The sequence below is a fragment of the Gadus macrocephalus genome, chromosome 8 (genome assembly GCF_031168955.1).
Source record: "Gadus macrocephalus chromosome 8, ASM3116895v1".
NCBI classification, from domain to species: domain Eukaryota; kingdom Metazoa; phylum Chordata; class Actinopteri; order Gadiformes; family Gadidae; genus Gadus; species Gadus macrocephalus.
In genome coordinates, this window is record NC_082389.1 from 12,292,706 (window position 1) to 12,315,951 (window position 23,246).

General features: G+C 43.1%; 2 protein-coding genes across 4 annotated transcripts; both read left to right on the forward strand.

Moving 5' to 3' along the window:
* Positions 1-1,993: 1,993 nt before the first annotated feature.
* On the forward strand, positions 1,994-6,787 carry LOC132463115 (cAMP-dependent protein kinase inhibitor alpha-like). Of its 2 annotated transcripts, none has more exons than XM_060059058.1 (3): positions 1,994-2,332; positions 4,242-4,443; positions 4,944-6,787. In XM_060059058.1, the coding sequence occupies exons 2-3, from the start codon at positions 4,281-4,283 to the stop codon at positions 5,015-5,017; spliced, it is 237 nt and encodes a 78-aa protein (XP_059915041.1). In that variant the 5' UTR covers positions 1,994-2,332; positions 4,242-4,280; the 3' UTR covers positions 5,018-6,787. The 2 variants fall into 2 exon arrangements, with proteins under 2 accessions (XP_059915041.1, XP_059915040.1); XM_060059057.1 differs by having other exon boundaries at positions 2,014-2,336.
* Positions 6,788-7,948: 1,161 nt separating this feature from the next.
* On the forward strand, positions 7,949-22,935 carry lyn (LYN proto-oncogene, Src family tyrosine kinase). Of its 2 annotated transcripts, XM_060059059.1 has the most exons (14): positions 7,949-8,127; positions 9,347-9,447; positions 10,915-11,053; positions 11,355-11,400; positions 11,746-11,851; positions 12,984-13,082; positions 14,566-14,666; positions 14,877-15,026; positions 15,940-16,092; positions 17,942-18,124; positions 18,607-18,683; positions 20,780-20,933; positions 21,472-21,603; positions 21,917-22,935. In XM_060059059.1, exons 1-14 carry the CDS (start codon positions 8,077-8,079, stop codon positions 22,117-22,119), a joined length of 1,695 nt encoding a protein of 564 aa, XP_059915042.1. In that variant the 5' UTR covers positions 7,949-8,076; the 3' UTR covers positions 22,120-22,935. The 2 variants fall into 2 exon arrangements, with proteins under 2 accessions (XP_059915042.1, XP_059915043.1); XM_060059060.1 differs by lacking the exon at positions 9,347-9,447 and having other exon boundaries at positions 7,970-8,127.
* Positions 22,936-23,246: the final 311 nt, after the last annotated feature.

Genomic DNA, 23,246 nt, shown 5'->3' on the forward strand with positions numbered 1-23,246 from the left:
ATCCCCGATCCTCTCGACTCCCCCGTTGAATCTGCGAATCCCGTATCATCAAAGCACGTTAGACAGGAACGCTCTCATTCCAACCTCCCCCTCCTCGAGAATAGTCGTCTGGAAGAAGTATTAAAAGGCTCTTCGCATCGTCGCAAGTAGGCTACGCGATGAGAGAAAACAGGGGGGTAGCCGACATCCGCCAATCCGCCGTAGGAGAGACGCGGCTCGGGATGGAACTGGAAGGAGCGGTCGGTGCAGGCAGTGCACTGCGCACAGGAGAAGGCTGGCGAAGCGGCAGCAGCAGTAGCAGCCACAGAGGTTCTCTCTCCTCTCTCCCCTCCCTCCCTCACTCACTTGCTCTCACTCACTCTCCAACGCTCCCCTGATTCACAATCCAACATCCCCCATCCAGCCAGACGGACAGACGGCATGGGTACCACTCTCAGCCGCGCCCTCTTTCGGCGTCCAGAGTAACAACAGCTACGCACCGGATCCCGATAACGACTGACCAATTGCCACGATTGGGAAGGAACTTGTCGTTTGTATGTGCCTTTTAGGTGACTTCACGACAATGCATATTTACAATTCCAACTTTTAATCTAAACACTTTTGACTCCGACATTCTGCAAGGTCTACTCTTCCGCCAGTGTGTGTGTGTGTGTGTGTGTGTGTGTGTGTGTGTGTGTGTGTGTGTGTGTGTGTGTGTGTGTGTGTGTGTGTGTGTGTGTGTGTGTGTGTGTGTGTGTGTGTGTCCATCTATTTGTGCACCCATCCATCCATCTATGCACCATCCATATCCATCCATGCTTTAATCCCACATGCATCGATCCACCCACTCATCCATATATATTAATTCGTCCATCCATCATCCTTTCACACGTCCATTTATCTATCCATACACACATCTTTCCATCCACCCATTAAAAATGTTCCTCCATCCACACACACATCCTTCCATCCATCAGTACACTCATCCATCCATCCACCCACTCCCCCATCTACTCATCCTAACCAAGATTAATTAGGACATAGCTTAGAGATAAACTATGTAGGGATCTTTAAGTTGTGATGATGGAAGTGACTGAAGTGTCCTGACATCATCCTTTCGTAAGCAACTTCCTGTACCTGTTTTTTGACGGGTTCTCAGGGGAACCGAGATCATTGCTGTCTTGATGTCAGCATTTTACTTTCATTGAAAAAAGGCCTGATTTTGCAGGATCTTTATTCTCTGTTTTTGGTTTGAGTGTGTATTGGCATATTTTGTCTTGGTGTGATTTCGTTTTGACATTGGATGTCATTGAATTTGCTGACATATTTCTGTTATATCGTTTTTATTGGTATTTAACGTGTGTGAAACGTCATGAATGTTGATGTAATTGAGCCATGCATTGATGTATATATCTGCTAACATGTCAGAAGAGTGTGAAACCTCCGATTACAGGATAATTGCATCATGAGGCTAATTAATACATTGTTCCATCATTCCATGCATGAGTAATGTCTAAATTTAACATTCGGAGGATCAATCGAGGCCAGCTTCCACATGGTATTTGATGTGCCACGTTGTTCGAGTAACGGTAACAAATCGTTTGGTCAGATGATCAAATCAGCGCATCACCTAATTTGTGTCGCCAAGGTAGTGACTCCCTGGTATAGCAGCACCTCCCAGTGGTATAAGGTAGTACTGCACAATGTTCCTTTGCATTACCTCATCAAGAATCTTGTATCATCACTTCTGTTATGGAAATATTTGTTGGAAGAACACGCCCACAATATTTTACAACTAACAACTAACTTCTCTTGAAATTCAAAACTATTTGAGGGTATGATATTTTTGTAATGGTTATCTTTCGTGGCGAGGAACTATAAACTAAACTGCTGAGTAAAAATGCGAAACTAACAACGTTTTTAGGGAATTGAATCCAGATACTGTAAATTAGGTGATGTAGTAGAGGAAGGACCACGTCTCTCTCCTCTCATCCTTTGTGTGTCCTGACCAATCACCGTTCAGATACGAGTTTGCTGGTTGCTTATTGGTTGCGAACTAGGAAGATGCTACCGCCATGGATACGAGGCTGAGCCAGATTGATGATGTCTAGGTGATGTTTAAACACTGAGCGGTGTGCCCTATTAAATAACCCAGCTGTCATTCGCTTGGGTTGCGTGTTTTCCATCGTAGCTGACGCGTCAAGATATTTGGATTACGTTATTGGAACGACCATTTCTAGACCCTTCTTAAACCGTCTGCTGTGATTTCGGGCCCACGGTTACCGTTCCTACGAGTCACTCCCTCGGTGGTGGAGATGTAGCTTCGGCTTGCAACACCGGAGCAACTGTCATAGTAGGTAAGAGCACACGCAGAACTACCCCACCAAGTATAATACCGGTACTATGTAGAAAATATTCGGTGTTTTTTTGGCATGCTGGCGCAATTATCATGAAGAAGATTCTGCATGCATCCTCTTGGAAAACCAAGAGCAGTGAAAGGAAACGATAACACAGAAAAATAAAATGCTAACATGCCAGATGTCTACAATGCGTTTTTTTGAGTTGAGCTTTACAGGGAATGGGGATAATGTCTGTGTGTGACAACAAGGCAAGGTGTGTTTTCTCAATCAGGCCTACCTGCACATTCCTTTGTAGGCCTACCTTCAGTGGTTCTCCATTGTTACTAGTTCTCCATAGTAATGGCAATTGCCCAGGGTTGTAAATTATTGGCATACGGCTAATCTCTGGTTAGGGCATCTTGATAGTTACACCCTGTTAATTCTACCCTCTGTGTTTTGAGGGAATATTGTGAAGTATTTTGTTTATTCTGAGATGTATAAGTCGTTTTTTAAATCTTCTCTCTCTAGCCAAATACACCACACATGTCCCTGTACAGCATAAGACACAACAAACCTTTACTGCATGATTCAAATGTATGTTTCAACATTTTAATATGTTGTTACATTTGTTTGATTTTAAGACCTACATGAGAGGGTCTTTCAGTGTTAAATATTCACCTCTTTAATATCCACTTGTGCCAAACTATAACAAAACTATATGAGCTTGTGATATGTTTTAGGCAGAATATGCAGGTGTGTGTGTGTGTGTGTGTGTGTGTGTGTGTGTGTGTGTGTGTGTGTGTGTGTGTGTGTGTGTGTGTGTGTGTGTGTGTGTGTGTGTGTGTGTGTGTGTGTGTGTGTGTGTGTGCGCGTGCGTGCGTGCGTGCGTGCGTGCGTGCGTGCGTGCGTGCGTGCGTGCGTGGCACAGACAGGTCTTTTTGGTGCTGAAACAGTGACCTCAAATTTCTGCTGAACTCTATTGACGTGAGCTTGGTATATGTGGTTCACATTTTAAAAGTGTGTGCAGATCTACATGTGAGAACTTTTTGGTGGTGACATCATAAATACCATAGAGTGTTAAGGGAACCAGACTCGGCAAGCTAAATGAACCCAAGGTGAAACCCAAGGACCTTTTCGTTTTAAAAGCTCTGGGGGGGGTGCGGCACAGAAAGCGTTTAGGATCTAAATATTACAGGCAGGAAGGGACGCATGGTAATTAAGAGGTCAGAAAGAGATTTACTTTACAGCGGACATTCGAAGTGGGCTAGTCAGCAGAATGCCATCAGTCAGCAAAACCCCCTTGTACTGATGCTATAAAACAAAATGGAGTGTGGTTAAAGTCACAAAGGAGCGCAGAGAAATTATAAAATATTAGAGGTTACAGTAGGAAAATAGTTGAACTTGAGAAAAGGTCATTGTACGACCAATAAGCTCAACTAAAATCTTCCTCTCTTTGTCTTTGTCTCTCTTTTTTTGTATTTCTCTCCCTTTCTCTTTCTTTGTCTTTGTCTCTTCCTCTTGGTCGCTTTCTCTTGCTTTTTTGTGTCTCTCTACTTTTCTTTGTCTCCTCCTCCTCTCTGTTGCCTCTGTTCCCTCCCTATCTGTCTCGTTGTTTAACAAATATTATTTCTCTCTTTGTCGTCTCTCCCTCTCTCCATTTCTCTAATTTTGTGTCTATCTTTCACTCTTTGTCTCTCCCCATCTCTTTGTTAAAATATTATTCTCTCACTTTGTCTCCTATCCCTCTTGCTCTCCATGTATCCCTCTCTCTATTTCTCTACCTCTGTATCTTTCCCCCCCATCACTCCCTTTGTCTTTTCTTTCTCATTCTCTCTCCTCTTCCTCCCTCTCTATCCATCTCTGCCCTTCCCCTGCTCTCTCTCCCCCCCCCTCCTCCCCCTCTCCCCCCAATCACACATTCAGCCGCTGGCTGAGTACCGGAGGATGCTGGAGGGCTGAGGGATGGCAGAGGTCGAGGCTACGTACGCCGACTTCATCGCATCGGGGCGCACAGGCCGGAGGAACGCCATGCACGACATCCTGCAGAGCCCCAGCGACCCGCAGGGGGGCCAGCTGCCCCTCAGCCTGTCCCTGTCCCAGCTGCACATACACACTGCCCGCAGAGGTGAGCAGGGGGGAGGAGATGGGAGCACGGGACGCTAAGCTAACACCAGAAGTGCATAGTTATCTGGCTTGTCAGGCCGCTTTAAAGCTGCACTATGTACGTTTTACAGTTAGCGGCCTCTAGTGGCTAGAGTTGTAGCTACGGTTATAGATATATATACATATGTCTTATTGTTTATCTTATTTATCTATTGAAGTATCATATAAGATATTGTTTAACTATTAAATAGCTACTGTGGAAAAGTTAAATAGGTTTACATTTACAAAACGTACAAAACATGACTTTTGCGATTCTAAATACATTTAAATATTTGACTATTCTTTATTTATTTCAACAAGCTTGAAAGTTTGATTGTTTGTTGGAATTCATTACTTTTATTTCCTGGCATTTAAATATTAATTTATTATTGTGTTCCCCCAACTGCTTGTTAAATCATCGTTGTCATCTCTTCTCCCTCCCTGCCTTCTTCTCGCCCTCTCTCTCCCCTTCCCTCCCTATAGACGGGGGAGATGCTGAGGACAGCCAGGGCTCCTCAACGTCGGTCCAGAGAGAGATGGCCCAGAGGAACAGCTAACACACACCTCCCTCTCCACTGCTGTATGCATGGTGGCATGGTGTGTGTGTGTGTGTGTGTGTGTGTGTGTGTGTGTGTGTGTGTGTGTGTGTGTGTGTGTGTGTGTGTGTGTCAGCGATGATATGTGTGTGAGTGTGTGTGGGTGCGTGTGTGTGTGTGTGTTAGTGTGGATGTGTGGGAGGCAGTGAAAGGACTTGAGGCTAGCCAAGTAAGGCTAGCCTAGGCCGGCAGTAAGGTTAGCCTCACCGCCCTTACCCATGTGCCCATGAGAAGGACCTTAATGTCCCAGGATATGAACTGCTGAGCGTCTCTGCCCGTCTAGTGTAACGGAGAGCACCCTGAGGATGTTTATTTCTGGAAGATTCTCTGAACTCCAGCGAAGGACCAGGGAGGTTCATGCAACGTTTGAACTCACTAACTGATTTTTCTCCGATGCAACATGGATAAAGAGGAAGAAACATGGGATAAATAGCTTTTCATTGCTTAATAATAACAATACACAAACACACACACCAAAATAAACTTCACACCCCCCCCCACCCTCTCAGACACACACACACACACACACACACACACACACACACACACACACACACACTCAGTCAACATCTCACACTCAAATAATCACACCAAACATGGCAATTGAGAATATCTGAAAAACAGGAAGTGCTTAAATGTACTGTTAATTATTCAACAATAATATGTATAGGCTTATTCTGTAAAAGGCAGAACTGTAACAATACCGTTTCCCAACTGCAAGCATCATATCGTAGACATAGGAGTCATTTAGCTACACATCTCGTGTAACAATTAATCTATATTATGTGACACGAGCAAGCGACTGATGTTCTTGAAGGGGCCGTGGTTTAACTTTGAACTGAAGGACTGCAAGAGAGATCGCTTTTTAAGAATTACTTATTTTTTTATGTATCAATCTTTCTCCAAAAGAGTATGTAGCAACGCAATACCCGGTTGAACTGAGAGACTTCCCTGGACCTGCCTGTGGTTGTGTCACATTAATAATAATAATGTTAATAATGATAATTTGATGACGATGATGACGATGACGATGATGATAATAGTATCTATGGATATCTTTTAGAGCACCTTTTCCCGGGGCACGGTACACTTTACAAAACAGAAAAAGGGGAAAATATCTAAATATCTTCAACAGTTTTTTTTATGTTTACGTCATTTGTCCCTGAAACTACCCAGCGAAGGAAGGCCATTTTAGGTCTGTTGCCCTTTTCACACGACGCTGAATAAATGTAAAAACACAGTTTTCACCACGCATGCCATAATTACCATACTCTTAATATTATCCTCCACTGTAACATGGGCCCCGGGTACACTTGTTGTTTCAATGTGTTTCAACCCTTGTGATTGGTTCACAAAAGCCTTGTTGAACCGCGAGTGTAACCGTATGGACATTGTTATTTCTGATGTACTGTGACATTTTTGCGCTTTCTTTCTTGCCTTAGAATTGACCGTCTTCCTTAAAAAGTGAAATTGTCACACGGAACACATTTTCTTTGTGTTCATAGTAAACAATACATTTCAAATGTCAATTAAATATTTCTGCTTTTGGACTTGTTGCTTATGTACTACATATTTAAGCTATTAACAATGATGCATGTACAAAATGACTGCATGCTTTTTTATCAATCTGTCCTTGCGTTTGTCTGAGCTTTCCCGGGTTTCATTCACTTTTCTATTTATTGTGTTAAAAAATAAACATTGAATAAAAGGTGGAGGACTGTTAAAGGAGAATATTTGATCATGCTTGTTATTTTTCTACCTTTATGATATTTTTTCCAACAGATGTCGCTGTCGAAGACTATACAACCCACGGATTGTTTCAAATGGTCATTGTTAAAATTGGTCTCCCGAATGATACAGTCTAGGCTTAAATTACAGAGGAATAACTCTGAACAGGTTGCCAAAGGATGTATACGTGTGAGTGTGTTTTACTGCTATTTTGCTCTTGAATTCATGAATTTATGCATGTTTGGCCATGTGTTTGTTTGTTTTTACATATGCTGTGCTTACATATGTGTGTGTGTGTGTGTGTGTGTGTGTGTGTGTGTGTGTGTGTGTGTGTGTGTGTGTGTGTGTGTGTGTGTGTGTGTGTGTGTGTGTGTGTGTGTGTGTGTGTGTGTGTGTGTGTGTGTGTGTGTGTGTGTGTGTACATGCACGATTATAATCTGTCCACGAAGAGATCCACTTTAATCATTGAATCATCCAACCACTACCTTTGTTCAAAGTCAACCCTGTTGAACAAAGAGCTGAGCTAGCACTAAAGAAGAACTATGACTATAATACCTACAATGTTAAAACAATTGCAAACTCTCACAAACATTTCTGCGATTCTGCATTTTTGACAGCCTTGAAATTGTTTTACCTCTTTATTCACCAGTAGGCCTACGTGCACTCATTACTTGGTAAATTGTGTGATAATCAGAAAGAAAACCGCAAATAGAGGTTAAGCTTGAGTATTGCAGTATAAAATTACATTTCTGTCCTTTGGACCACAACCACGCACTGTCTCTGTAGCTTTCTCACACTGCTTCTAAGTGTGAGAAAGGGGGGGGGGGGGGGGGGGGGGGCAAGGAGGGAGCGGGGGCGGGGGGGGCATTTGCTCATCGCCTGACCTTAAACGGCGAGTGGGCAATGGGCGCAGTGAGGCTCCTACCACTAGGGGGTGCCCCCGCAACGCGGCCCAAAATACATTTCAATGTGGACCAATTGAACACCGGCCCTCGCGACCCAAAAGTCAGACCGGCCCACCGGGAATTGTCACGGTCCTCCCGATTAGCCATTCCGGGCCTGTGTTCGTGTGTCTGTGCTGAAGATGTAAATCACCATCAGACAGCTGTACCAGGAAGTGTCGGTTTAATAAAAATAAAAAAAGTCCCCTGTGGTTCCTCATTTATTTTGCTCAAAGCTTGCGGCAGAGCTGGCCACTGCACGACTCCACCAGCTCGTCATTCGCTCGATGCGTCTCTTTTATCAAGTCCTATGAAATCAGAAGACCACAAAAAAACGTACGGACGAAATATATGAAGATAAACAACTGGTCAAATATTAGGAATATTTATAATCAAAGGAAGGTAAGTGGCATTACAACATTTAACTTTTTATTGTATAAATTGTTGTGTCATCGGTACATGTTGTAGCCGAAATGTGTTTGTGGAAACGTCAGAGGTTATCGTTTGGAAATTCAGATTAAAAGTGAGTCAGTATTTCTATAGTGAGGTAAAAACGTGTATCCACTGCACAAGCTGCGTCTCAGCAAACGGAATAGTGCACTTTCAGTTGAAAAAACCCCCAAAGAAAGACATTTGGACTTTTATAGCGAATTATTACACTTCAACACACTGCCGTCTCCACTCCTCTCCTCCATTCCCTTGTTTTAACATAATCTCCCTCTCCTTCCTCCATGCAGTGAGCGTGCACTGTTGTTCTGTTTTAGTGAACTGATGCCGGCTCTGATGAGTGACAACTTATATATTATCTTTGCACTCTGGCCATTTACTAGTCATCAGCATGCCGACACAGTAGGCTACAGCAACCATTTCACAATGTGCGGTGGCTATACGTGTTGTGAACGAAATGTGACGTGAACAATATTTTAGGTGCCAATGACTTTGGTTCTTGTTGGTTGATCACTTGAACGCTAAATAGTATAAACAGCTGTTTCTACCTTAAACGCATCGATCTATCCTTTCAACATCCATCATCCTCCCATCCGTCCATACATTATGTCAGTGATTCTGAGCGCATTCCACCAAAAGTTGCAAAAGGTCCCCACTTCCAGTCAAATCTGGATATATTTATTGTCTTGCACGAAAGCAAATGTGTGTGGATCTCCGCCACCCACGAGTCTCCGATCGACCTGCTCAGCCGTGTTGTCATCGCGGCGAGGCAAGCGCGGTAAGCTGAGACGAAGGTGGAAGTATGAAACCAACCTCCACAGTGACCTGGGTCAATATCGCACTGCTACTGTTAAACATTAGTCCAAATACGAAGGCTACTGATTAATTCTAGAAGGCTGCTGCCCTGTTAAATTCAGAACTAGGGAAAACAGTTGACTATAGTAGACTTCAGGCCCCGAGAGCGGCGACCACAAACGCCCGCCGGCCCCGATACGTCTAGTCATGTGACACATACCCACTGGAAAAAACAAAATATCCAAAGTAATTAAAATACATATTTCAATATTGTAGTCCAATATTCCAACTCTCCACCCTCCCCTCTTTCTTCCTGCCATTCTCGCTCTCTCCCCCTCTCTTTATCTCTCTCCCTCCCTCCCTCTCACACTCTTTTCAGCTCTTTGATTGCCTCTCCCTTCCCTCTCCCACCATCTCTCCACCTCCCTCTTCATCTCTCCTTTCAATTCACCCAAATGAGATCCATGAACATGAGAACAGGTTTGACCACTGGCCATCAGTAACCTTCCCAGCGTGACTTCATACTGCCAGAATACAATGAGGCCCGGAAAAAAACACGTATACGTCACTGTTCTGGACTTAAGAAACACGACCTTAAGCACGGTCCCTGGTGTATTTTGAACCACAATACTTGAGTATTGTGATTGGCTAGATGGAATTAAGCACGGTCCCTGGTGTGTTCAGAACCACAGTAGCCTGCTTGTAATGAGTGCTAGATGGCATTCACTGTCCCTGGTTTATTTAGAACCACAGTACTTGTAAGGAGAGGCTATATGACATTAAGCACGTTCCCTGCTTTATTTAGAACCATATTACTTGTAATGAGCGGAAATATTTAGATTTTGTAAAGCTCTAAAAAAGGAAACTGGTCACAAGTTCCATAGATCGTGTGTTTCTGCGTGTGGGTGTCAGCGTGTGTGTAAGACAGTGTCCGTGTGACTTTATGTTCTTATCTCAATGTGTGATTTTGTGGTGGTTGTGTGTGTGTGTGTGTGTGTGTGTGTGTGTGTGTGTGTGTGTGTGTGTGTGTGTGTGTGTGTGTGTGTGTGTGTGTGTGTGTGTGTGTGTGTGTGTGTGTGTGTGTGTGTGTTTGTAAGTGAGTGTGCATTGCTTTTTTAGACCTTGTCTCGAGTTTCGTGTGTGTGTGTTTGTGTATGTGGCTGTATGCCCTTGTCTCACTGTGCGTGTGTGTGTGTGTCCTTGTCTTTGTGTGTGTGTGTCAGTGCAACGCAAAGCTGCCTGCTGGTTAAGAGAACAGCTCTAAACACAAAAGAAACAGAACACAAAGAAACTGACTGAAGTAAATTAGTAAAGTAGGCTTCTTTTAGGTTATTATCAGTGTCCAGAACAGCTGCTGTCTGGCGTTAAACTTAAAGAAATTCAGATGAAGAATGCCAACCACATTACAAACCAAACCGAGAAGAGAAGTGGGCGCAGAAATGAAACCATTCTTGAACCGTTCGTGACTGCACCTGCATTTCTTTTTTTTCCTCAAGTCAAATGCTATTTCCAATCATGCTGATAATACAGCCACCATAACATATTGTTGTAATGTTACTTTGAACTTTGTGTATCAGGCATTGTCTGCCTTCACCTCAATCTCTCTCCTTTTCTATCTTCACTTCCACCACCCCTCCTCCTCTCCTCTGTCTCCTCCCCTGTCCCTCCTCACCTTATCTACCTTTCTCCCCTCCTTTTCCCCTCTCCCTTGCTCTCTCCTCTCCACTATTGTGCTCTCTGCCCTCCCCCATACCACCTCTACCAAACTCCTTCCTCATTCTATCTCCTCTCTCCCTCTCTCCCCTGTTCCTCCACCTCTCTCCTCCACCTCTCCTCTCCCTCTCCCTCTCCCACCTCTCCCCTCCTCCTCCCCCTCTTCTCGCCTCCACCTCCTCGTCCCCTCTCCTCCTTCCCCTCTCTGATCCCCCCCCCCCCCCCCTCCACCAGGAGAAGGAGGAGGATGGGTTGTAAGAAGTCTAAGCTAAGCGAGAGGCTTAGCCAGGGGAAGTGTGATCCTCCACCACCCGACCGCAGCCCCGACACTGTCTACGTCCGCGACCCAACCTTAAACAGAAATAAACCTGGAGTAAGTAGCAACAACGCACCAGAAGGTTACAAGCTACTCAAGCTTCTATTACAGACAGTCAGTATTACAGTCTGTTTTTTTTTCTATAGTGCCTTACAATGAAATCAGAGATTGGTGATTCAGGGATATTCAGTTGGATTACATCACTGAATTACACTGCTACACTATAAGAAGTTTGTTTTTTAATTTCCAAGGCAACAGCAAGACAAAGTTGGACTGTGTGTGTGAGTGAGTGATGAGTGAGTGAGAGCGTGCTCATACACTGTTTCTAATTGCATACTCATGATCTTCCTACGTTTAGAAGCCATCAGAGCTTCTTCCCGGGCAGATTTTTCAGAAGTTGGAAGGTATGGCGTCGACGCAGATTATATAATGTCAAGCATCACTCATAACACCTTTTATATTGCTTTTAATATCAAACTCTCCTCACCTTTTTGTTCAGGAACTGCTTGCTTTGAAATGTTTCAAGTTGACATTAATAGATATTATTTTTAGACTTGTAGGTTTAATGGTTATTGTCTCTCAAATGTCTTTGAATAATTACAAAAGCACTTTATAAATACAACTATTATTAATAGACTCTTTTGTTGAAAAATAATCTGCCAATACAATGCAAGAACATGAATACATAAATCAGTAGTTTCATTTTGTCCGATCTGTTATCCCTGATCCATGTTTGTTCTGTATCTCAGAGCAGGGAGACAGCAGTAAGGTGGTGGTGGCGCTCTACCCCTATGAGGCCATCCACCCAGAAGACCTGGGCTTCAAAAAGGGAGAGACCATGATGGTGCTGGAGGAGTGAGTCCCAACTGAACCCTTATTACACTCTTATTTTCTCACACTTTTTCTCACAAAGTACTAGAATTGTATATCTTCGGTATCTCCTGAAAGCAGAACTCTGCAATGAATAAGAAACTGTTATTATGGAAGCAGTTCTCCAACCATAGAATCTAACGGATGTAACCATTTCGATCCGCTCATCATTTTCAAATCAATAGAAAAAAAATGTATTGTTATATTTTGGGTCAAATGTTTAGTTCCTTTAGTTCCTTTGCTTTTTTTTTATGTAGCCGTGTAATAGCGGAAGTCCTGCATCACCCTATCTGGGTTTATTTCTTAATAATGACCAGCTAGCTTTGCAATACAACCTCAACATAAGAAATACCAGGAGAATGAAAAACAGGAACAGAAACTCGACTCTCTGCTTGAGACCTCAAGCAGAGAGTCAGCAGGGGGAACATATACTAAATGGATTGACAACCTACCGTCACAGCAGGGAGAGAAGACAAACATCAATAACCTAATAAAGGTCTAATGTATAATTAATGAGTTATAATTACTTATGTTATATGTATCCATTATTCATATAATTCGTATTTAATTTATTCATTATAACTATCTAAAAAAATTATTTATAGATAATGAAGCTCTTCCATTTCCCCTCTCATAAAATGGAATATACTATACCAATAAGTTGCATTTTCAGCCACACCTGTATTTAAAACACAGCAGAGGTGGACTAGGTGCATTATGTATGCTAAAATGAATGATGTTCTTTATAATCCAACGCCATATGCCAAACAAGCGTCAGGGGTATGCTGACACAAACAAACAAGCAAATTAAACAAAACAAAAGATAAAATATGTTCTATTGAATTGCATCACGTTCTTCTCAGTATGTTATGAAGGGATATCCCGATGTGCATTAAGCATCAGAAAATTGTGTTCCATGAAATCACACCTCACTTCAGTCCATCCGTTTCCTTATATTCCTTGCATCTGTTACTACCAACATAATAACTAACATTCCAATTCTCTTCAAATGGCTGTGGTCATTGCGATGTGACGTCGCGATGTACGTGCCCTACAGAATATGTGTAACCGCGAGCGATGGGAACGAGAGATGTAGCTGACCACTTTGTTGTTCCAGGTGTGGAGAATGGTGGAGGGCCAAATCCATAAGCAGCAATAGAGAAGGGTTCATCCCTTCCAACTACGTGGCGCAGGACAACACCATGGAGACTGAGGAGTAAGAGCCTATCTACGGTTTTATCGGGAAATACTTGGGCGTACAACAATTTTGTCTGGTCTGTTAACGTCAGGGACTATTTGAGATCCAACAGCTCTTCTGAGAATGTTCTTGTTAATATTCAACTTTCATTTTGAAAGACTTTTCAAAGGTTGTATTTATTAAAGCCCCCCCATAAATCTGCAGTTTGTTTGTAAGCATCCATGAGTAGGCCACCCTCGACCCTACTTACTTATTAAATAAAAAACAAACTGTTACGGTGCTTGCCCAAACAAAACACCGGCCACAGCATGGGGTTGGAGGGCTGCACCCGTTGGGGGCTGATGGTGGTGAACAGGGTGCTGTTGGTAGTGAACAGGGTGCTGTTGGTAGTGAACAGGGTGCTGATGGTGGTGAACAGGGTGCTAGTGATGGTGAACAGGGTGCTAGTGGTAGTGAACAGGGTGCTAGTGGTAGTGAACAGGGTGCTAGTGGTAGTGAACAGGGTGCTGGTGGTAGTGAACAGGGTGCTGGTGGTAGTGAACAGGGTGCTGATCAGTGACCCTAAATCTCAGTGGGGCAGAAAATACTGTTGTTTTTTTTCATATGCATATATTATATACATAGAATATTGTATTCGATATTATTATATGCTTCACATCACTCACACCTGTGGTCCATATATCCCCTTGTCCTGTGCACACACTTGCTCGAAAAAGTAGACATGGGAAAAAAACAGTTCTCTTTGAGCAACCACATAGCCATTAATTCTTTTCATACCATGCCCGGGAGAAAGTTCTGTTGTAAGTATTCCCCCTATCCTTTGTTTGTTGGATACTGTTTATGTCTGGTCTGTCTGGGCCAAGTTGTATGATGGCTAACTTCTCTTCCAATTTTAACCTCTCAAATTGATTTTTTAACAGAAACTCAACACTGTTAATCAGAGGTGCAACACCACTCGCCATATCTGCATCTGATATAGAAACGAAAAAAGATACTAGCGGTATAATTTGAGTTAAAACAGCAGTTCTAGAATATGACCATGAGGCAGACTACTTTGTGACCATATAGGCGTCTTTTAGCGCGGATTACAATTCTTATTGCACCCTGTAGGGTTATGCGATAAACATACGGAGGAACGCAGTCACTGAGCTGCCCTGCCCCAACATCGCATGACACGTTAAACTCAACTAGAATCGCCACCATCATCCAACATTTGATGTCAACAGACCAATAATTGTCAGAAGACTACAGAAACTATAGATAGTTAATGGGACAATCACATTATTAAAAATAGACTTGGAGCAATGATTTACTGAGGATATTTTTTTTGGGAGAATGCTTTTGCAAGTAGTTCGCTGTGCCACCTGCCCATATTGACGCGCCTGGTGCTGATGGTAGTCAACAGGGTGTTGATAGTAGTAAACAGGCTGCTGGTGAACAGGCTGCTGGTGAACAGGGTGCTGATGGAACTGATCTGGGTGCTGATGATTGTCTCCTACAGGTGGTTCTTCAAGGACATAAATCGAAAGGACGCAGAGAGACAGCTGCTGAGTCCTGCCAACCGACCGGGCTCGTATCTCATCCGGGAGAGTACCGTAAAAGGTGGGGCGATAGCAATCACATTTGAGAGAGATAGAAGGGAGGGACAGATAGGGAGGAAGAAAGAGAGGGCGGGGGGCGGGAGAGAGAGACAGACAGATATACAGACGGAGAGATGTTGGACTAAAGACCAAAACACTGTGTGTATGTGCGTTTGTGAATGTTTGTGTGCATGCCAGCATGTGTGTTTTTAACTCTCTTTCTCTGAAACAGGAAGTTACTCACTCTCCGTCAGGGATGTCGACCCCCAGGGTAGCGACATAGTGAAGCACTTCAAAATAAGAGCGCTGGACAACGGTGGCTGCTACATCTCACCCAAGATCACCTTCCCCGACATCGGCAGCATGGTCCGATATTACGAGGGTGGGTAGAAGGTTATGTGTGTATATATATATATACACACACACATAATATAGATATAATGTGTACAATTTGTACATTTTCAACCCACCTTGTTTAACCTTCTACATGCATATTTCTCCTACATATTTGTATTTGTGTGTACTTAAATACACATTATATCTGTATATCACCTTGTCTATAACCCAGGTGACATGCGGGTGCTTCTATACCCATGTGTTTGGAGTCATCATTTCGATGTCTTGTGTGCGTGTAAGCATCAACCTGCCTATCACCATTTCTCTGACATCACACCAGCGCAGCAGAGTTTTCAAACTGGCAACCAACAGATTATAAGCAAACATTTGCCAACCTGAGTCGATAGTGTGTTGCCTTCTAAATAAGACATTGGCAGTGAGGCTTTAGGACTGCGAGCGATTAGTCTGTACGAAATTTATATCATCAAATTAAGACAATTTTGCTTTTTCAAGTTAGTTTAATCAAATACAAATACAGAGTACAATTACCAATGATTTGCTTACATATAAATGAACATTCAAATAATTTGTTTCATGGATCCTCTTTTTTTTTATGGATACTTTTTCTTGGCTGCTTGTCAGAGAAAGCAAGCACATTCACAACTTCCCTTAACGCTCTTGGAACTTATGATGTGCATTTGATATTATTTATCATAATCATCATGATTATTTATTTATTGACATTTATAGACAGAAAAAAGAATCGTGCATGCATGTGTGCATGCATGCACCCATGGGTGTGTGCGTGGTTGCGTGCTTGTGTCTTTGCATGCGTGCGGGCATGGTTACGTGCGTGCGTGCGTGCGGGTTGCGTTGTTGTGTGCGTGTGTGGTTGCATGGGTGCGTGCGTGCGTGGGTGCGTGTGCAGGTCCTCACCTCCTCTCCGCTGCTTCCCCCAGAACAACCAGAGGGGCTGTGCGGGCGCCCGCTGCATCCCTGCAAGAAGCCCCGAGCCCAGAAGCCGTGGGACAAGGACGCCTGGGAGATCTCCAAGACCTCCATCAAGATGGTGAAGAAGCTGGGAGCCGGGCAGTTTGGAGAAGTCTGGATGGGTGAGGAAGCAAGCACACACGTCGTACAACGATGTCACAAACCTTTGTATACATATATTACCTCATCTGGTACATGTAACGTTGAAGTGATGGACAACAGGATTTAGAAACATCAAATAACCTGAACATATCACAGAGGGATGGAGCCAGACCACACCTATCGAATACCTTAGGTTTCAAAAAGTGTACAGTATATACATGTCAGGGCTTGAAAAACACAGTCTTGGAAAGACTCCGGACAATAGTCTTGTGATCTGAATCCATGACATGTGTAGTTAGGAGGCACTTATGAGGAATGTCCTGCTGTGTTATTATATCTTCTGACTTAAGTGAGTGCAGTGGCAGAATGGAAACACAAAAAGGACATAACAAATGAAAACCACAAACAGTGCATCCGCAACACTCTGAGACGGAGGGGAATACATGAGCTGTGAACGTAACACAGTGTATTGTTGTGTGTGTTTAACGTAACAGTGTATTGTTGTGTGTGTTTAACGTAACACAGTGTATTGTTGTGTATGTTTAACGTAACCCTGTATTGTTGTGTGTGTTTAACGTAACAGTGTATTGTTATGTGTGTTTAACGTAACACAGTGTATTGTTGTCTGTGTTTAACGTAACACAGTGTATTGTTGTGTGTGTTTAACGTAACAGTGTATTGTTGTGTGTGTTTAACGTAACACAGTGCATTGTTGTGTGTGTTTAACGTGGAAGCGTGATCGGGTGGAGTCAGGTCACAGGCTTCCCTTGTTTTGATGGAGAGGAAATGAGACAAATGTGACCATGAGATTTGCATTCTGAGTTACCAGGACTAACTCAAGCATACTCAACACACACACACACACACACACACACACACACACACACACACACACATACACCCACGCCTTGTTAGGACTTACCAATGAGAAGACTGTATCCCCATATTATAGGCTCTATGCCAAACAGTTGCCATCGGCAACCTCTAATCTCCGTTTGCTTTTTGTTCTCTGTTCTTCCTCATGCAACCTCTCTCCATATCTCACATCATTGACAGCTATCTCTGTGTTGTTTTAAATGTACAGCAGTGATACTGTAGATAGTACTTGAAACAAAAACACAATGTCTTTTGTTTGTATGCTTCTACTGTTAGTTCAGTGATTAGCCGAAAAGGTCCTGTGATAATAATGAATACATTCGCCCACATCGCGGTTCACCATGAGCCACTAATATCCTAAAGTGTGTTTCTTAGTGGCCGCTCATCCCCAGAGATGTGAATGAGAGTTGGTGTTGGTTTTGTGTCCTCTCAAGCTTAAACAACAAACACATTTTTTTTACTTCCTGCTGTTCTGTTCTGCCTGGCTTAGCCCAAGGCTTGCTCCACCTTGTGCTGTACTGCTACGACTGCTGCCATCAAAATCGACTCAAGCCATCCATTCATCTGCCCAAACTCATCCATCCACTCAAATCATCCAGCCATTCAAACACCCAGTCCCGCGATCCACCTAACAAAGCCCCCGTTGAGCCATCGTGGACCCAATCGTGCATTCATCCATTCATCCGACAACCATCCCCCCCCCAACGCTCCTCTGCTGTTCCATTCAGCTGGCGATTCTCATATCTATATTTCCATCCATCCACCCACCCACCCACCCACCCATCCACCCACCCACCCACCCACCCACCCACCCACCCACCCACCCACCCACCCATCCCTTCGACCTCTCCCCTCACCCATCCATCCAACCGTCCTCCTTTTACATCCAATAGGCTGACGCTGATTCCTCCATCCATCCATCCATCCAACCCTCACCCCTCATCCATCTAACCCGCCATCCCTCCACCCCTCTCCCCCCACCCCCCCCTCCAGCCTACTACAACAACGTGACCAAGGTGGCGGTGAAGACCTTGAAGCCGGGGACCATGTCGCCGGAGGCCTTCATGGACGAGGCCAACATGATGAAGACCCTGCAGCACGACCGGCTGGTGCGGCTGCACGCCGTGGTCACCAAGACCCCGCCCATCTACATCATCACCGAGTACATGGCCAACGGTGAGCAAGCAGAAGGGACGGACAGGATATGAACATATATGCGAGAGACAGGTGCACACACACACCCACGCGCACAGTTGCACTCAGTCCCTCAGAGTGGGTGCTTTCCCATATTCGCGCATGTGAATACACACACACAAGCGCGCACACACGCAACTGCAAACACACACAAGCACACACAGACAAAAAGCAGTGTGTGCTCACGCACACCCACACAAACCCGCTTGCACACACACACACACAGCTGTTGACTTACAATCATCCCTCCGTCATTTCGGAGTGATTGGTGGTTAACACTGCTAAAATTGTCAGTGGTCTGAGTACATAGTCTGCTCTAAAACCTGATAGCAGCTGATAAGAGAACTGTACATTCCCATTTGCACAATCATTTAAACCCAAACTAAGTTAGTTAAAGAATAGGGTAGAATAGGCCAAACACCTTAGTTTTCATTTTCCCTCTTTCCATCGTCTCTCTTCTTCAGGCAGTCTCCTTGACTTCCTGAAGAGCAGCGCAGGAGCTAAACTGCAACTTCCCAAACTCATCGACTTCTCAGCACAGGTGATTTCCACAATTTCCACACCGTCCAACAGGCCTACATGAGGATAACCACGGGGTGTCCCATTGTTGCATAATAATTTACCACACGGTTGGGTGTGGGGGGGGGGGGGTGGGGGGGATATATACCACAGTATCCGCCAATGCAGAGATAGTAGTCACTTTCATCTTTAATCTATCACCCTGGTTTTTAATGTATTAATGATTCTAATGAAAAATAATGCCACGTTTTGGACCAATCAGGACCAAGTATTACACACAGCAACATACAATTGTAAATAAATCATAATTTATCCGTCAAGCAATGTAGTAAATCAAGACACAAAATGTTGCCAAGCAACAAAGGCTGGTATACTTTGAGATTGGTGGTGCATCGACACTAATAATGAATTGTAATTCAGTCACAGGTGTGTGTCTGTAGAGTAGGATATTTTACAACGGCTTCGAGCTATTAGAACTAAGGACCAGAACTATCCATTTTATAATTTCCATAAAAATAAAATAAATAAATTACATCACTTGTTTGGGTTTTCCCGCATTGTTGGGAAACAGTTAAGTCACTTATTTTTCCCAGGAACTGAACATGGTAGAGAATAATAAAAGGAACAACGTTTCCCTTAAATTGAAAATGATTTACTTCGGCAATCTGACTTCTGAAGTTCCCCTATCTACGTCACTAGCAGGAACCAAACGTGTCCTACATTGGTTTATACTTCCTCATCAAAGGTTCACACTCTAGAACCACTAACACCAGCGAGACGTCTCTCTGGCTGTGTTCACAAGTCACTTGATTTTATCTTATAAACCTAGGCCACAATTTTTACAAATAGGTCACCAATCAAGAAAGTTACGGGATGGGAAGCAACAAGGACGTTCTAACGAAAAGATATGCCACTTGGCAGAATATGTATGCGAACAAGCAATGGCACAATTGAGCTTGGACAGTGTAAAGGGGAATAAGAGTCAATAGAGGACGTCATCATCATTTGATCATATCGTCTAGTAATTTTCTCATGGCAAATAAGAAGACAAATCTTTTCATGGCAGTACATTCATTAAATTGTAGGCGAGCTATTGTATTTTTCTATCTGAGTTAGAAAATGTCCTCATGCCTATTCATTAGGGGGTCGGCGATACTGCAAAAGTTTGTTTCGATCCGATACCAAGTAATACACAACAAGAATCCCTGTTACTAAAATTCAAAGCGCCATGTGTATTTTCATGCAGTAAAGAGCAGTTTGTCCTTATTCATGAGGTGAATGCATCTTCAAAACACTAAATCTGAATACATTTTCATGACCACTGAGTCATGTGCCAATGCAAGGTTAGCAATCATTGTAGGGTGAGAGGTAGAATATCATTTCTACCTACCATCTGTGAGACCCAGGTTTGATTCCCAACTGAAGCATGCATGTAGCAAGCAATTTTCTTCCCACTGAATCTATGTTAAAACACAGTAAAGGTAAATAACCAAAATATTGTTTTGATTGTTGTAGTGCACACAATTATTTGTGGAGAACAAACCAAAAATAATAGCACTACAACATACCTCTATGTCACCTGCCACCTCTTCACAGTACACCTGCTATCACCACACTGCTACATTGGGGCAACGGATTGAGAATACGTTTTTGATTTGAATAAAATAGACGCCACATTAGGGCTTCACGATTCTTGATCAAATGAAGATCCCAATATTCTTTTCTTAGAATCGATCACGATTATCTCAAGATGTTTTAAATGTGTTGTGATGTTTTAAATGTGTTGTGATGTTTTAAATATGATCAACTTTGAACAACGGACAGGGAACACTCCTGTTTTCAGCTGAAATGCATCAACTTCATGAATCAGACACTGAACATAAAAATGATCAACTTTAGTCTCTGGTCGCCCCTTACTTGCACAACCTCTGAACATGTTTTTTCCTGTGTTTTCTGTGAGTAAGATGAGAGAGGTAGGTATGCTTCACTTTCATAGTTTTATCACCCCAAACAATTGGGGTGGGGTTTTGGGTCAATAGAAGTGGCCCACTAGTTGGCTGCCGTGTGAAGCGGGCCTGCGAAGCCCTTTGAGACTGACGCGTGTGTTACGGGTTGAAGATCGCAGAGGGCATGGCGTACATCGAGAAGATGAACTACATCCACCGGGACCTGAGAGCGGCTAACGTCCTGGTCTCCGACAGTCTGCTCTGCAAGATCGCCGACTTCGGCCTGGCCCGGGTCATCGAGGACGACCAGTACACTGCCAGAGAAGGTAGGGGGGGTTAGGGGGAGGGTGAGGGAGGGGTGGGAGTTAATATGTTTCATGATGAATGCCATTGTATTTTTAGCAATGTAATTTCCCTGAGACTGACACTGCGTAACATTTAATTTTACTTCCTCAAAACATTATTTTTCTTTATGTTTGCGCCACAATCGTGTGTGTGTGTGTGTGTGTGTGTGTGTGTGTGTGTGTGTTTATTTTTGGAAGCTTGGGGCATGTCCACAACCGTGTTTTCAGTGGGTTAAGGCTGGCTGGGCTCTCCAGCAGAAAATCTAAACAATTAGCAAAGTTCTGCTCCATATCAGCAGTGATAGGCAGCCTGGCAGTGTGGCGCAGGAGATGTTTTTTGTACCCTTGAACAATGACTTATCTTATCTCTGAAATATTTGAATCTTGTCTCTTGTAATGTGATTGGTGGATTCAAATAAAGAATTAAATGTGTGTGTGTGTGTGTGTGTGTGTGTGTGTGTGTGTGTGTGTGTGTGTGTGTGTGTGTGTGTGTGTGTGTGTGTGTGTGTGTGTGTGTCAGGGGCTAAGTTTCCCATCAAGTGGACCGCTCCGGAAGCCATCAACTACGGCTGCTTTACCATCAAGTCAGACATGTGGTCCTTCGGAGTTCTGCTGTACGAGATCATCACCTTAGGAAAGATCCCCTATCCAGGTTTGTACCACGTTACATCTCCCAAAATCCTATAAAACCACAACTACCAGAATCCCACAATTTGCTTGAGTAGTTGGCCTAATAAAAACCGAGTCCAAAGTACACTAAAGTTGTAGTCTAGTTTTTGGAATGAAGATAAGGCCTAATAGTTCTGCTGGGTAGAGACAATATTTAGAAGTAGTAAAAGGTGGCGATAAAAAGAAAGGTTCAAACTTTGTTTATGTGGAGTCTTCCTTGATTTTAACATTAACCAAGGCATCCCAATTTCAAGTACAATTTTGATATTCTTTCTTCTTATATCCTTTCAAAAAAGGCATGAACAAGAGCGAGGTGATGTCGTCTATACAGCGGGGCTACCGGATGCCCCAGCCTGCAGATTGCCCCACCGAACTCTACGACATCATGATGTCATGCTGGAAGAACAAGCCCGACGACCGGCCCACCTTTGACTTCATGCAGAGTGTTCTGGATGACTTCTACACTGCCACTGAGGCGCAGTACCAACATCAGCCTTAGGGGGCGGCAGGGAGACGGAAGAGCCAAAGACAGAGAGAGAAAGGAAGAAAGAAAGAAAAGGGGAGTGAGAGTCTGGGGTGGGAATAGGATGAGAGAGAGAGTTTTTAAACTGCTTTGGCAATTCATATCGCCAATAAAGCTATTTTGAAATTAGAGTGAAAGTGAGTGAGTGAATACGCAGCGAATAATTGTAGCACTAGAAACAGGTTAGAACTCGATAGGTGGTCAGGATAAAAAGTTCAGATTCTTTAATGTCAGGATAGAGACAGACTTATTTACAGTGCAAAGTTGACACCGTTGGTGGAACACGAAAAATACTTTAGAAAATATATATGGTAATACCTTACATGGTGTTCTATATATACTATGATATACTGCATTGCAATAATAATATTTCAGCTAAAATAGGATTATATAAGAGTAAATGGTAAAGTAATCTTGTCTTCATGTGCTGTATTTAAAACGTGGTTGGGCTCCTGTTATGATCCCTTCATATTGAAGTATGTATATAGTGTTGCATGGAGATTGTTAAATATTGTCATGGATTTGCTATTAGATTTTATCAGTTTGAATTATTTTGTATCAGTTTGATGAATTAATGCCAATCATGTTTCCTTAATTTTTTTAGTACAAAAGGGAAAGTGTTTCAAGAAATCGTTGTGACAGAACATGAAATACCGGTATTGTTTTTATGATGCGTTCTGAATTCTTCTTGAATTTCCCTCGGGATTAATAAAGTAGGCTATATATCTATCTATCTATCTGTTACATTGAACTACTATGTACATATTAATAAATATATGGCGGTATTTGTTATTAAGCTTGTATTTTTCTGTTACCATGTAGTATTTAGATCCTATCTAACTACAAAACATATTTAACTGTTTATGTATCCAAAGAAACAATTGATTCTGTTTTATGTCATAACGGGCAGGTTGGGTTTGGCATATAGCCAAGGGGCCTATTTATGGGAATTGGGTCTCGTAAACCAGAACCTGTAGGTTAAACGTTGGAAAACATAGACGCTACACTGCCCTTTTAAACTGAATGTGCCGTTTATCTTTATTTATGCCCTTACACATGGCTTAGTCTTAGTTTAATTGACCGTTCTGAAACGATTGAAAATC